We start from the raw sequence: 14,808 nt of genomic DNA, 5'->3' as shown, positions 1-14,808 counted from the left end.
ACCCCCACCCTCCACCCAAAACGTGTCCGGGCCTCCAGGCCCTGCAGAGCACACTGGGGGCTCAAGACGGTGCCTCTTCTGTGGGACTTGGCCACAGCCGGTCTGATGCCTCACTTCTCTGACTCTTGGAGGCATGGTGCTGGCCTGTCTGTGAGTCCCAGAACCCCCCTATAGAGCTCGCTCCAGGGCCAGGCCCGGCCCCCTCACCGCCTCTCAGCCAGGCTCAGCTGGTGGCTGGCTTTGCCAGGGAGAAGCCTGGTCTCTCTCTCTCTGCCTCCAGCTGCCTCTCCCGGGCTGCTGCGGCATCGCCCCAAGCCTGGGCGCCAGTAGCAGCCTCTGTCCCTCCAGCCCGTACGATGGCTCCGTACTACCCGGGGACTCCCTCCAGCCAGGCCAGACATGCTGGGCAGCCAGGGTCCCTGGGAGCCCCTTGACAGGGACTGATGGCAGGTGGGGGATAAGTAGCCAAGTGTCTCCTGCCAGCGGGAGCAACTCTGCAGGTGGCTCTGCAGCCTCCCCAGTCCCCCATGGGTGCCTGCCCCTCAAGACCCCCATGGGGCACCTGCCCCTTTGTCCTGACTCCTGCTGCTTCCCTCTCCCCTCCTGGGGTGGCCAGGGGTCACCCACCATGTAACCCTGAATCCTGTCCCAGCCTCTGCCCCTGGGGAACCCGCCCAGCAAGCCATCGCCCTCACTAAGGTCCAGGCCGTCTTCCATGGTCCCCTCACCACCTCATTCTTTCTGGCCCCAGAGGCCATCACCATCCAGGGCACAAGGGGGCCTGCCCCTTGGCCAGGCGGCTGCCTGTCCTCTGACCCTGGGCTGTGGATAGGGGGAAGGGAGAGCTGGAAACCGGGGTCAGGAGGATGCCAGCAGGTCCGTCACTCCCTGCCTGGATCCGGCCAAGTGCGGGGGACCTTGGCCAGTGTCCTAGAGAGCTGGCGTACCTCCTGGGCCTGACGCGGGCTTCCCGGATTGCATAAAGGCTCCTTCTCCTTACATAGCCAGGGCAAAGGTGCATGACAGCCCTGAGCAAGTCAAAACAACCGTCAGCGGCGGGAAACCTCGGTGAACAAACACCGGGAGAGTGGTGAGTAGCTGCCAGGAAAGCCCCGGCCTCCGGCAGGAAAGGGACTCTGGGTGGGGCGGCCCCAGAGAGAAAGTGGTCAGATGTATGGACAGACAGATGGCAGGGCCGGCCAGGCAGTGCTAGGCTGTGCAGTTGGCCTGGGGGTCTGGAGCCTCCAGGACCCACAGATGCGCCCCCACCCTCATTCCTGGCTTCTTTCGGCCCCACAGCGGGGCAGCAGCACTGCTGTCCTAGCCACACCAGGTGCCGGCGTGTCCTGGTAAAGGCCTCGTGCATTCTGTCCTGCTGGTGGGGGAGGCTGGCCTCATGCGCTTGTCCTTAGAAGGCAGCATGAAGGTGCCGCACCCCACCCGGGAGACGAGGGGAGTGGACCCCACATGAGATCCAGGCCGCATGAGGCGGGGGCTGCCATGACAGAATACTGCATGCTGGGGGCCTCATGGAACAGAAATGGACTCTCTCAGAGTCCTGGGGCCAGACTTCAAAATCAAGGTGTTGGCAGGGCCACCTCCTGCTGAAGGCTTCAGGAGAAAACCCTTCCTGCCGCTCCCAGCTTCCAGTGGCCCAGGCAGTCCTTGGCTTGTGTCTGCATCGCTCCAGTTCTCTGCCTTCATCTCACGTGGCTGTGTCTCTGCACCTTTCCCCCTTCTCTTCTAAGAACATGTCCTTGGATCTCAAGTCCACCCTCGTCCAGGAGGCTCTCATCTCAGAATCCTTAACTTAATGCCATCTATCTGCAAAGACCCCTTTTCCAAATCAGGTCCCATTCTCAGGTTCCTCGGGTTAGGACCTGAACAATGCTTTTGGGGGCGTCGTTCATCATCCAACCGCACTCGGCATGGGACGGTCCCCTCCTGCCCCCTGGATCTGCCTGTGAGCACAGGGGGCCCCTGAGGCTGTCCAGAGTGAGAACAAATTCTGTTTGGGACAGAGCTGGCAGAGGCCCCGGACGCTGGCCTCCCGAATGGGAACGGGGCTGTGATGTTGGACCCTGTTCTCAACACCAGGCCCACGCCACCAATTTGTGCTTCTGTCTGGGCCAGGCTCTCCCTTCCCCTTGCCCCAGTCTCAGGAGGGTGTCTGCAGGTTTCTCTCCCTGGGGGACAGAGCCACGTGTGGGTTCCACTTCATTCTCCAACTGCCCTGGTGCTGAACAGAAGCTGAGTTTGCCCCCCTCCCATATGTGGGGTTGGAGAGCCTGGGGTACCCTGGCCTCAGAGGCAGTGATGATGCAGGAGGGAGATAGATGGGAGAGGGACTTGGGATGCCATTGGAATCCCTCCGGGCTTCATCTGAGCTGTCTCTGCCCCCTTCTAGCATTCCCAGGTGAGTTTCAGGAGGCCTATGGCCCCTCCTGTACTGGCCTCCACCACCCAGAGCCTTCCAGCATCATGTCTTCCCCTTGGAGCATCTGGAGGCCCCAGACAGCACCCACCTGATGTTCAGCAGAGGAGGAGACAGAGGCCTGCAGCAGGTGTTTTGTTGGATCTGACGCTCAGCAGAGGGGGAGGCCTGCAGCAGGGTGTTTTGTCGGATCGGACGCTGAGCAGAGGGGCAGACCGAGGCCTGCGGCAGGGTGTTTTGTTGGATGCTGCTCCCTGGCCGGGGAGTGAGAGGGAACCCACCTAGAGGTGCTGGATGGGGTGCCTGGCCAGCGTGACCTGCAGGCCCCTCAGCTCCTCACAGCCCCTGCCCCCAGCCTTCCTGGGCCCAGAGATCTCCTTGTTCCCCTAGTCCAGGGACTAGTCCAGAGGCTCAGATGTCATGCTTGACCCCACAGGTACAGGGTTAGGGGTGAAGGTGGCTCTCTCTTCATGTCTTCACCATGGCTTCTCTGCCTTCCCCCGCTCCTGGTGGCTTATGTCCTGCTGCTCTTGATACCCGACTGTGGTCTGTCCTGGGATGGTTATGATGCATATGTGCTGTTGTTGTGAACCGTAACACTGAGGTCTGGTCTTACGGTTGGTTTTGATTGTCCCTTCTGCTCCCTTTTCTTATTTTAATATTTTACCATTTTCCATTTTAATGAATTTGTTGTCTTTTTGGCTAAATATCCTTTCAGTTTTATTTTACTGTATATCTTTTCTGAGTGATTGCTTAGAGATTACAATATATTAAACCTAGCCTTTCACAGTTTCTGTAGATCCTGCTTTGTGACTTCAAGGGAAGTGTGGAAGCGGTGGAAGCACTTAGACCCTGCCTGTGAGTTGTCATATATCATGTCTGCAAACATTAAAAATCTCACCAGATGATGGGGTGTGTGTGTATGTTGTGTGTTGTGTGTTGTGTGTGTGTGTGTGTTTTTAGACAGAGTCTTGCTCTGTCACCCAGGCTGGAGTGCAGTGGCCTCTCGGCTCACTGCAACCTCCACCTCCCGGGTTCAAGCGATTCTTCTGCCTCAGCCTCCTGAGTTTCTTTTACTTTCCTTGAGGAGAAAAAATTAAAGTTCTGAGCAAACGCATGATAAGGGAGCTCTTGCTTTCCTCTCTTGGAGTTCTAGGCGGCTGGTGTTAGTGGCACGTGGAACTGATCACATACGTACACTGGGTCTTGAGGCCATCTCCTCCTCTGTAAGTCGAAAGGTTGGTGAGAACGGAGGTGTGGTGTGATCTGACAGTGGCTGGTGGCCTCGTTCGTCCCTGTGCTGCTGGCCTGCCACGTCTCCAGCTCTTTTAGCGGAATGGCCTGCCTTTGAAAGAGGAAGTGCTACTGACGAGTCTCGTTCCCTGGGGCCACATTCCCACATGGCAAAGGTGGGCAGCACTGAGTTGTGCCTGTGCGTTCACCACCGTCCCCACCCTGCGTCATCCCTCGTGGCATCCGTCCCTGCCTGGCCTCCGTGGGCACTGGAGGTGGCACTCTTGTCTAGGTGTCTCTGGCCTGGCAAAGCTCTGCGGCTCCGGCCTGAGTGACGACCTGCAAGCACAGACTGGGCGCTGAGCCCGCCTGAGCTGAGTCAGGGCCGGAGAGCCAGCCGAGTGGCACACTCCCGAGAACACAGCTGGCCGTGTGGTCAGGGCCTTGGTCGACACACTGTCCGCCTGGCATGGGCATGGGGACACGAGGGGCAATGCCAGAGCATTCCCAGAGCAAATGCGTGGTCGTCCCCCAACACCTCCTCCCTCAAGGTCCAGCTGCTGCCAAATGTCCCTTAAAACCCCAGGCGGGACTCCAGCAAGAGCCCCGGGAAGCTTGATGACGAGACTCCTGGCCTCGCCTCCCGGCAGTTTCCCCCACTGTGGCAGGCCTGGGCTGGCCTGGACATTTGTACAGGCCCCTCAGTGACTCTAACCCTGGCCAGGTTTGGGGACCACAGGGGACTCTGGGGCCCTCTTTGCTTGGTGACTTGGAGTTCTGGCCTCGTACCCCCAAGATAGCAAAGGGCCTGGCCCTCCTGGTGTCATTGCTCTCCTGGGTCCCAAGCTTGCCTGTCCCCATGGGCCAGGGCAGGGCTGTGTGCCACGTAAGTCACCGTTCCATGGAAGGGAAGACTAAGAAGTCACTTGCAGCCAGGTCAAGTGGGTCTGTGCAAGTGGATGTCCTTCCTCTTGCTGTCTGCGTGGGTCACGTTGACCAGTTTGTTAAGCCCAGGCCAGAGGAGGCTCACTGCCTAGGCTGGGAATGAGTTTGGTGTGGCTTCACACACACACCACACTCACACACCGCACTCACACACACCTCATTCACATACACACCGCACTCACACACACCCTGCACTCACACACCACACACACACCGCACTCACACACCCCGCACTCACACACCACACACACACACCGCACTCACACGCTGCACTCACACACCCCGCACTCACACACCACACGCACACACCGCACTCACACACACCGCATTCACATACACACCGCACTCACACACCGCACTCACACACACCCCGCACTCACACACCACACACACACCGCACTCACACACCCCGCACTCACACACCACACACACACACCGCACTCACACACACCGCACTCACACACACCGCATTCACATACACACCGCACTCACACACCGCACTCACACACACCCCGCACTCACACACCACACACACACCGCACTCACACACCCCGCACACACACACCGCACTCACACACCGCACTCACACACCCCGCACTCACACACCACACACACACACCGCACTCACACACCGCACTCACACACCCCGCACTCACACACCACACGCACACACCGCACTCACACACACTGCATTCACATACACACCGCACTCACACACCGCACTCACACACCACACACACACCGCGCTCACACACCCCGCACTCACACACCACACACACACCGCACTCACATGCACGCCGCACTCACACACCCCGCACTCACACACCACACACACACACCATACTCACACACCGCACTCACACACCGCACTCACACACACCCCGCACTCACACACCACACACACACCGCACTCACACACCACACACACACCGCACTCACACACCACACTCACACACCGCACTCACACACACCCCGCACTCACACACCACACACACACCGCACTCACCCCGCACTCACACACCCCGCACTCACACACCCCGCACTCACACCCCGCACTCACACACCGCACACACACACACCATACTCACACACCGCACTCACACACCACACACACACACCGCACTCACACACACCCCGCACTCACACACCACACACACACCGCACTCACACACCCCGCACTCACACACCCCGCACTCACACACCCCGCACTCACACACCGCACTCACACACACCCCGCACTCACCCCGCACTCACACACCACACACACACCGCACTCACACGCACGCCGCACTCACACACCACACACACACCGCACTCACACACACACCGCACTCACACACCCCGCACTCACACACCACACACACACACCGCACTCACACACACCGCATTCACATACACACCGCAGTCACACACCGCACTCACACACCACACACACACCGCACTCACCCCGCACTCACACACCACACACACACACCGCACTCATGCACGCCGCACTCACACACCCCGCACTCACACACCACACACACACACCATACTCACACACTGCACTCACACACCGCACTCACACACACCCCGCACTCACACACCACACACACACTGCACTCACACACCACACACACACCGCACTCACACACCACACTCACACACCGCACTCACACACACCCCGCACTCACACACCACACACACACCGCACTCACACACCCCGCACTCACACACCCCGCACTCACACACCACACTCACACACCGCACACACACACACCATACTCACACACCGCACTCACACACCACACACACACACACCACACTCACACACACCCCGCACTCACACACCCCGCACTCACACACCCCGCACTCACACACCGCACTCACACACACCCCGCACTCACACACCCCGCACTCACACACCACACACACACCGCACTCACACGCACGCCGCACTCACACACCACACACACACCGCACTCACACACACACCGCACTCACACACCCCGCACTCACACACCACACACACACACCGCACTCACACACCCCGCACTCACACACCACACACACACACCGCACTCACACACCGCACTCACACACCGCACACACACCGCACTCACCCCGCACTCACACACCACACACACACACCGCACTCACACACCGCATTCACATACACCGCATTCACATACACACCGCACTCACACACACCCCGCACTCACACACCACACACACACCGCACTCACACACCCCGCACTCTCACACCGCACACACACACCGCACTCACACACACACCGCACTCACACACCCCGCACTCTCACACCGCACACACACGCCGCACTCACACACCGCACACACACACACCATACTCACACACCACACTCACACACCACACTCACACACCACACACGCACGCCACACTCACACACAAACACCGCACTCACACACATGCCGCACTCACACACATGCCGCACTCACACATATGCCGCACTCACACACCGTACTCACAGACACGCCGCACTCACACACGCCGCACTCACACACACGCCGCACTCACACACACGCCGCACTCACATGCCGCACTCACACACCGCACTCACACACACACCGTACTCACACACCGCACTCACACACCACACTCACACCACACACACACACACCGCACTCACACACAAACACTGCACTCACACACACACTGCACTCACACACACGCCGCACACACACACGCCGCACTCACACACACACTGCACTCACACACACGCTGCACTCACACACACGCCGCACTCACACACCGCACTCTCACACACACCGCACTCACACACATGCCGCACTCACACACCGCACTCACACACACACCGCACTCACACACATGCCGCACTCACACACCGCACTCACTCACCACACTCACACCACACACACACGCCACACTCACACACAAACACTGCACTCACACACAAACACTACACTCACACACACACCGCACTCACACATCGCACTCACATGCCGCACGCACACACCGCACTCACACACACACCGTACTCACACACCGCACTCACACACCACACTCACACCACACACACACACACCGCACTCACACAAACACTGCACTCACACACTGCACTCACACACACGCCGCACACACACACGCCGCACTCACACACACGCCGCACTCACACACACGCTGCACTCACACACACGCCGCACTCACACACCGCACTCACACACACACCGCACTCACACACATGTCGCACTCACACACCGCACTCACACACACACCGCACTCACACACATGCCGCACTCACACACCGCACTCACACACATGCCGCACTCACACACCGCACTCACACACATGCCGCACTCACACACCGCACTCACACACCACACTCACACCACACACACACACACGCCACACTCACACACAAACACTGCACTCACACACAAACACTACACTCACACACACCGCACTCACACACCGCACTCACACATCGCACTCACATGCCGCACGCACACACAAACACTGCACTCACACACACACCATTCACACACACACTGCACTCACACCACACACACCACACACACTGCACTCACACACACCACACTCACACACACACCGCACACGCCACACTCACACACGCTGCACTCACACACTGCACTCACAAACACACCACACACACCGCACTCACACACATGCCACACTCACATGCCACACTCACCACACACACACGCCGCACTCACACACAAACACTGCACTCACACACACCGCACTCACACACTGCACTCACACACTGCACTCACATGCCGCACTCACACGCCGCACTCACACACACACCGCACTCACACACTGCACTCACACACCGCACTCACACATACACCACACTCACACACACTGCACTCACACACACACCCTCTACTCCATATGATGATAAGTGAGTGGCTGGAGCAAGCCGCAAGGAGCTTTTGAGTGCACACCAGAGCTGCTTCCGCTACCTCCAGGCCTCTGATGGCTGCGGCTGCAGACACAGCCTGCCTCGTGGTGTGTAAGAGCCAGCAAGGATGACACACAGGCACAGAGAGACGTGGCTGGGCTTCAGGAAGCAGGTCTATGTGGGATGGAAGTGCTTAGAAAGTCATTTCTGGAAGGCTGACACCAGTCAGCACTCCCTGAGCGAAAGGACTTGGGGACGTGTGGATGCACTTCTTGTATCTCCTAGGAAATGCGCCCCGAGGATTTGCGACGTGGAAATGGAACGGGGCTTTGGAGTGCTGGGCACCCCGTACCTCGAGCAGTACAGGTGGACGTTTAGCTCAGCTCGGGGTTTGTGGCTTCAGGGGGTCATGGTCCACAGGGGTGCCAGGCGGCTGGGTGGGTCAGGGAGAGGAGGCGGGAAGTGCTGAGGAGCAGGATCGCTTGAGCCCAGAAGGTCAAGGTTTCAGTGAGCTAAGATTGCGCCACTGCACTCCAGCCTGGGGTGACAGAGCAAGACCCTGTCTCAAAAAATAGAAATAACATAAACTTGAGGTGGGACAGGGCCTTCCGTGGTTTGAGCCTCCTGCCAGTATCAGGGCTAAGGGAGGAAGCTCTCCAGCCTGGGTGTGAGCAGAGGGGAAGCAGGAGCACTGAGGCTGCAGCCCTGACAGCAGCCAGACATCAAAGATGGAGTGGGGGCGGGATGGGAAGGGTCAGGGACGCAAGTGGCAGGAGGTGCTGGGCAGCTGGCCCCGTGCTTCCTGGCTGACTGCAAGCTGTCCTGGCCATGGCCTGAGACCCGCAGGGGCCCCAGGATCTAACAGGGAGAGGGGGCTTCACCGCCCCAGGTGCAGTGTCTCTGGCCCCACAGTGCTTTGTAGCTGCTGCTTTCTGGACCCTCAGATCCGCCAGGAGGCTCACTGGCCCCACTGCAGGGGGCTCCATGGACAGAACTGGAAGGTAAGAGAGAAAGGCAATCAGGATGCTGGGCTCGGAGGCTCCACGCAGGATGGCCGGCCCCTCCAACCTGCCTGAACCCTCCATGGCTCCCCACCACTTTTGGGGTCCGATCCAACTCATCATGCTGGGGATAGCTGCTGCTGTGTCTGCCCCTCCTCTTCCCCACACCAGCCACATGTCTTTAGAGGGTGACACAGTCCTTCCCTGGGTGATTATCTTCACAATATTTCATGACTGTGGTAACAACTGTGCAATAGATGGATCCCAGCCAGTGGGACTCAGGTCCACGTGGAGGGGGTGCTGCCGTCAGGGGTGGGGAGGGGAAGGAAGAGTGTGGACGGTTAGCCCATTTAGAAGGCTGGCGTGGGCAGGATGGCTGCGGGGCCTGGGGCGCTGGGAAAATAGGTGGGACAGGCAATTCCCCGTGGGGAGGGGCGTGTGGGGAGAGGCAGGGTGAGACGTGGAAAGCGGCAGTCAGAGGGGGAAAGGGAGTGGGCATTGCCCAGGTCGGGCCCTGTCCCTGCGCATCACACACATGCCCTGTGCGCAGAACAGAACAGGTTCACGCGCAGGTCAGGGCGGAGGAGGGTCCTGCCCAGACCCAGGCACAGGTCCTCAGGCTGACCATGGGCTCCAGGCAGCGCCACCCCTGGGAACCCCTGCCTTCCCCTCCTCTTTGGCTGATGGCACAAGGCGTCCGCCACCCCCTCAAGCCACAGGTGCCAGCATCACAGGCCGCCTGCCGGGCCCAAAGTTTCTGCCTGGGCACTTGGCCGCACACTCCTCGGCCCCTCCTGGCGGCCCCGCTCCAGAGATGTGTCTGGGTGGGAGGCATAGACCCTCTAGGGGATAGGCTGCCTGGAACATCCCATGCCTGGCCCCCAGGCATCGCCATCCCTGCCTGGTGACAGACCCAGGAGCCTGTCACCAGCCCGAAGCCCACCAGCGCCGGATGAGGCCTTGCTGGGTGGGCGGCCCCGCCGGGGTGAGGAGGGCCCTTCTGAGGACCCCTGAAAAGTTCTCCCGACTTCAGTGACTCTGGAGGCCAGGGCTCCTCTGCCTGCTGCAGGTGCTGCTCCGTGTTGGAGTCCTGTCCCCTCCTGGTCCTACTGAGCACACATGGTACACATACCACACACACCACACACACACAGCACACACCACACACCACACAAACCACACCCTCCACCCACACACACACTACCCACCACACACAAACCACACCACACACCCCCCGCAACCCACATACCACACACCACACACACACCACACCACATGCTACATACATACACCACCCACCACACACTCCACACCCCACACACACACCACACACACCACCTACCACACACACACAGCACACACACCACACAAACCACACCACACACCCCCACACCCCACATACCACACACCACACACAAACCACCTACCAAACAACACACACCACACACACCACCTACCACACACACACAGCACACACCACACACAAACCACACCACACACTACATACATACACCACCCACCACACACTCCACACACCACACACACCACCTACCACACACAGCACACACCACACACAAACCACACCACACACCCCCACACCCCACATACCACACACCACACACAAACCACACCACACACTACATACATACACCACCCACCACACACTCCACACACCACACACACCACCTACCACACACACACAGCACACACACCACACACCACACACACACCACACACACCACCTACCACACACACATAGCACACACACCACACATACCACACAGGCACAACACATACCACCCACCACACATCACCCACCACACACACACACACCATCTACCACACACACATCACATCACCAACCACCCACACACCACACATACATTATCACCCACCATACACACATCCCACACCCCACAGACCCATATCACATGCCACACACACCCCACATCCCACACATCACACACCCTACACATCATACACATCACCCACCACACATACCACACACACCCACACACCACACACACACCACCCACCAAACATACACACCACACAGGCACACACATACTGCACATCAGACACACACCACACACACACCACACACCACACACACATCACCCACCACACACACCCCCTGCACACCACATACATACACACCACCCATCACACACACCACACACACACCTCACACACCACCCACCACACACACATACCACACAGGCACACACTGCACTTCACACAGGCAGACACACAACACATACCACATACATCCCCACACCCTACACACCGCACACCACCCACACACACCCCATACACTACACACCACATACCCCACACTCCACACAGGCACATACACCACACACCACACACATCACACAGGCACACACACCACACACCACACACACATCACACAGGGACACACCACACAGGCACACACACCACACAGGGACACACACCATACCTCACACAGGCACACACCACACACACCCTACACACTGCACACCACCCACACACACCCCATACACTACACACCACACACCCCACACTCCACACAGGCACACACACCACACAGGGACACGCACCGTACCTCACACAGGCACACACCACACACACCCTACACACCACACATACACCACACACACCACACAGGCGTGCACACACACACCACACAGGTACACATACCACACACACGCCACACACCACCCAGGCACACACACGCCACACCACACCCAGGCACACACCACACATACAGTACACACCACACAGGTACACACACCATACACTACACCAGCGCACACATACCACACAGGCACACACACACCGCACACGCTTCACACACCGCACAGGCTCACACACACACACACTCCAGCACTTTCCCGCGTCCTCTGCCGTGCCCTCTGGGGTCTGTCCCACCCTTGCAGTCTCCCCACAAGTCCTGGGGGAGGCGGGAAGGCGGGCGGTGGCTCGGGCTCTAGGGGGACTGAGTGTGAGGGACAGGTAGGTGACAACCAGCTCCAGGGCTGTGCAGGCAGCAACTTCAAGAACTGGGCTAGGAGCCAGTGAGTGAGTGGCAGGGTGGGCGCCAGGCAATGTGGGGGACGCGGGGGAGGGCAGACATGCCTCTAGTAGAAGTTGGTGGCCGGGGTAGCTGTGAGGAGCTGGGGAGCCCCATCCTGTCCAGTGGAGGGAGAGGGAGACACAGCCAGCACAGGGGTGCATGGCGGGTTCAGGGGACAAGGCCAGTGGCAGCAGAGGCTGTGCTGATGGCCCTGGTCTCAGGGGGGCAGAGGATGGGGGCCGGGCTGCGGGGGAAATGGGGTGAATTTGGGGAGTGCAGAGCCACACGGGAACAGGGCGGACAGCCTTGGAGGTGTGTGCCTTCATGGGGACTCATGGGAACAGCATTGTGGGTACGTGGAGACAGCTCTGCAAGGAAACGTGTGAGGTGTGTGGTGTGTGTGTGAAATGTGTGTGGGAGGTATGCAGTATGTGTGTGAAGTAGGTAGTGTGCAATGTGTGTGTGTAGTGTATGGTTGTGTGAGGTATGTGGTGTGTGTGAGGTATGTATTGTGTATGTGTGATGTATACTGTGTGATGTGTATATGTTGTGTGTGTGAGGGATGTGGAGTGTGTGTGGCATGTGTGTGAGGTAGGTGTGTGTTGTGTATATGTGAGCTATGTAGTGTGTGGGGGGTGTGAGGTATGTGGTGTATGTTATATATGTGTGAGATGAGATGTAGTGTGTGATTGTGGTGTGTGTGGAAGGTATGTGGGTGGGTGTATGGTGTGTGCTGTGTGTGAGGTATATAGTGCGTGATATCTGTGTGTGAGGTGTGTGAGGTATGTGGTGTGTAGTGTGCAGTGGGTATGCGGTGTGTGTGAAGTATGTGGTGTGTGATGTGTGTGATATGTGGTGTGTGTGTGATATGTGGTGCCTTGTGTGTGTGGTATATGGTGTGTAGTATGAGGTGTGTAGTGTGATATATGTGGTGTGTGGTGTGTGATGTGTGGTGTGATTGTGTGATATATGGTGTGGTACGTGTGGTATATGTGTGTGTGAGGTGTGTAGTGTGTGTGATGTGTGTGGTGTATGATGTGTGTTGTGAGGTGTGTGGTGTGTGTGATGTGTGTCCTGTGGTATGTGTGTGATGTGATGTGGGTGTGTAGTGTGTGGGTGGTATGGCATGTGGTGTGTGTGAGGTATGTGGTGTGGTGTGTGTGTGACATGGTGTGATGCGTGGTGTGTGGTGTGGTGTGTAGTGTGTGTGGTATGTGGTGAGTGCGGGGCGTGTGTGGTGTTGGTGTGGTGTGCTGTGTGATGTGTGTGAGGTATGTGGTGTGGTGTGTGTGGACTGTGGCCCCCATCCCCATCCCTGCGGAAGGACTCAGACCCCAGTCCCTGCACATTCAGTCTCCAGTTTCTGGGTGCCAAGCTCAGGCTAAGGGGATTTGCCACGGGCTGGACATCTGGGCTTCGGCCCTGAAATAAGAGTTTTGAGAATGAAGAGTGCGGCGTTGGAACCCTCACCTGTCTTTTAATGAAGGGATTTGGCTAAGAAGAAATGCCAGGTACTTCCGCGGGCCATCCTGAGGTCAGGATTTGGTCGGTGTGTGTCTGGCCCTGAACAGTCAGACCTGCTGGTGGCCAGAGCTCTGGAAAGCTCGGGACCCCTCTAGTGTCCTAGGCCTTCTGTTTTCCTTCCTGCTCCAGCGGGCGGGACTGGCACATTCAAGGAAGCTTTCAAAGGGGTTAAAAAGAAGGGGTATGCTCCAATCTGCCGGCCTGACGTCCTGCGCGGGACCACAGACCGGGAACTGAGGTTCCCTGCGAGGGGTGGATGCTGCCTTCTGTGAACCTCCCCACCTTCTTGAAGGCAAGAGCGCCCAGAGGTGTTCACTTTTGGTGTTGGCCTTTGAGCTGGGGCCTGCAACTATTTCTCTGAATTCCTTCTGCTTGTTTCCTTGTGCTCTTGCCTGGGAAGAATTAAATGAGAATGCAAAGCCCAGAACCTGGCCGAGATGGGATGCCCCAGGCCGGAGTGGGCAGGGCCGCACTCTCAGCCCACCCTCAGCACAAATGCTGCCCATTCTCCACCTCTCCGCGCTTGCTGCCAGAGCGTGTCAAAGACCCCGAAGAATGAAATGACTTCGGAAGAGGAGGCCACACACCCGTGAAACCAGCTGGATCTGCAGCGGAACATTCTTTACGTGTTTTGGGACATTTCAAAGAATGATGGAGTGCTGCCTTTGTGATGTGCGATCTGAAGATTCCATCAAAGAAAGTGTGTCC

General features: G+C 58.3%; 1 protein-coding gene across 1 annotated transcript; it reads left to right on the top strand.

The window, feature by feature from the left end:
• Window positions 1–244: 244 nt before the first annotated feature.
• Window positions 245–4,991, top strand: LOC119619315 (putative uncharacterized protein encoded by LINC00313). The gene is made up of 2 exons (XM_073010877.1): window positions 245–1,090; window positions 3,225–4,991. Exons 1-2 carry the CDS (start codon window positions 1,020–1,022, stop codon window positions 3,340–3,342), a joined length of 189 nt encoding a protein of 62 aa, XP_072866978.1. The 5' UTR covers window positions 245–1,019; the 3' UTR covers window positions 3,343–4,991.
• The last annotated feature ends 9,817 nt before the right edge of the window (window positions 4,992–14,808 follow it).

This window comes from Chlorocebus sabaeus, chromosome 2 (genome assembly GCF_047675955.1).
Source record: "Chlorocebus sabaeus isolate Y175 chromosome 2, mChlSab1.0.hap1, whole genome shotgun sequence".
NCBI lineage: Eukaryota > Metazoa > Chordata > Mammalia > Primates > Cercopithecidae > Chlorocebus > Chlorocebus sabaeus.
This window is presented reverse-complemented; position numbering and strand designations above follow the sequence as displayed.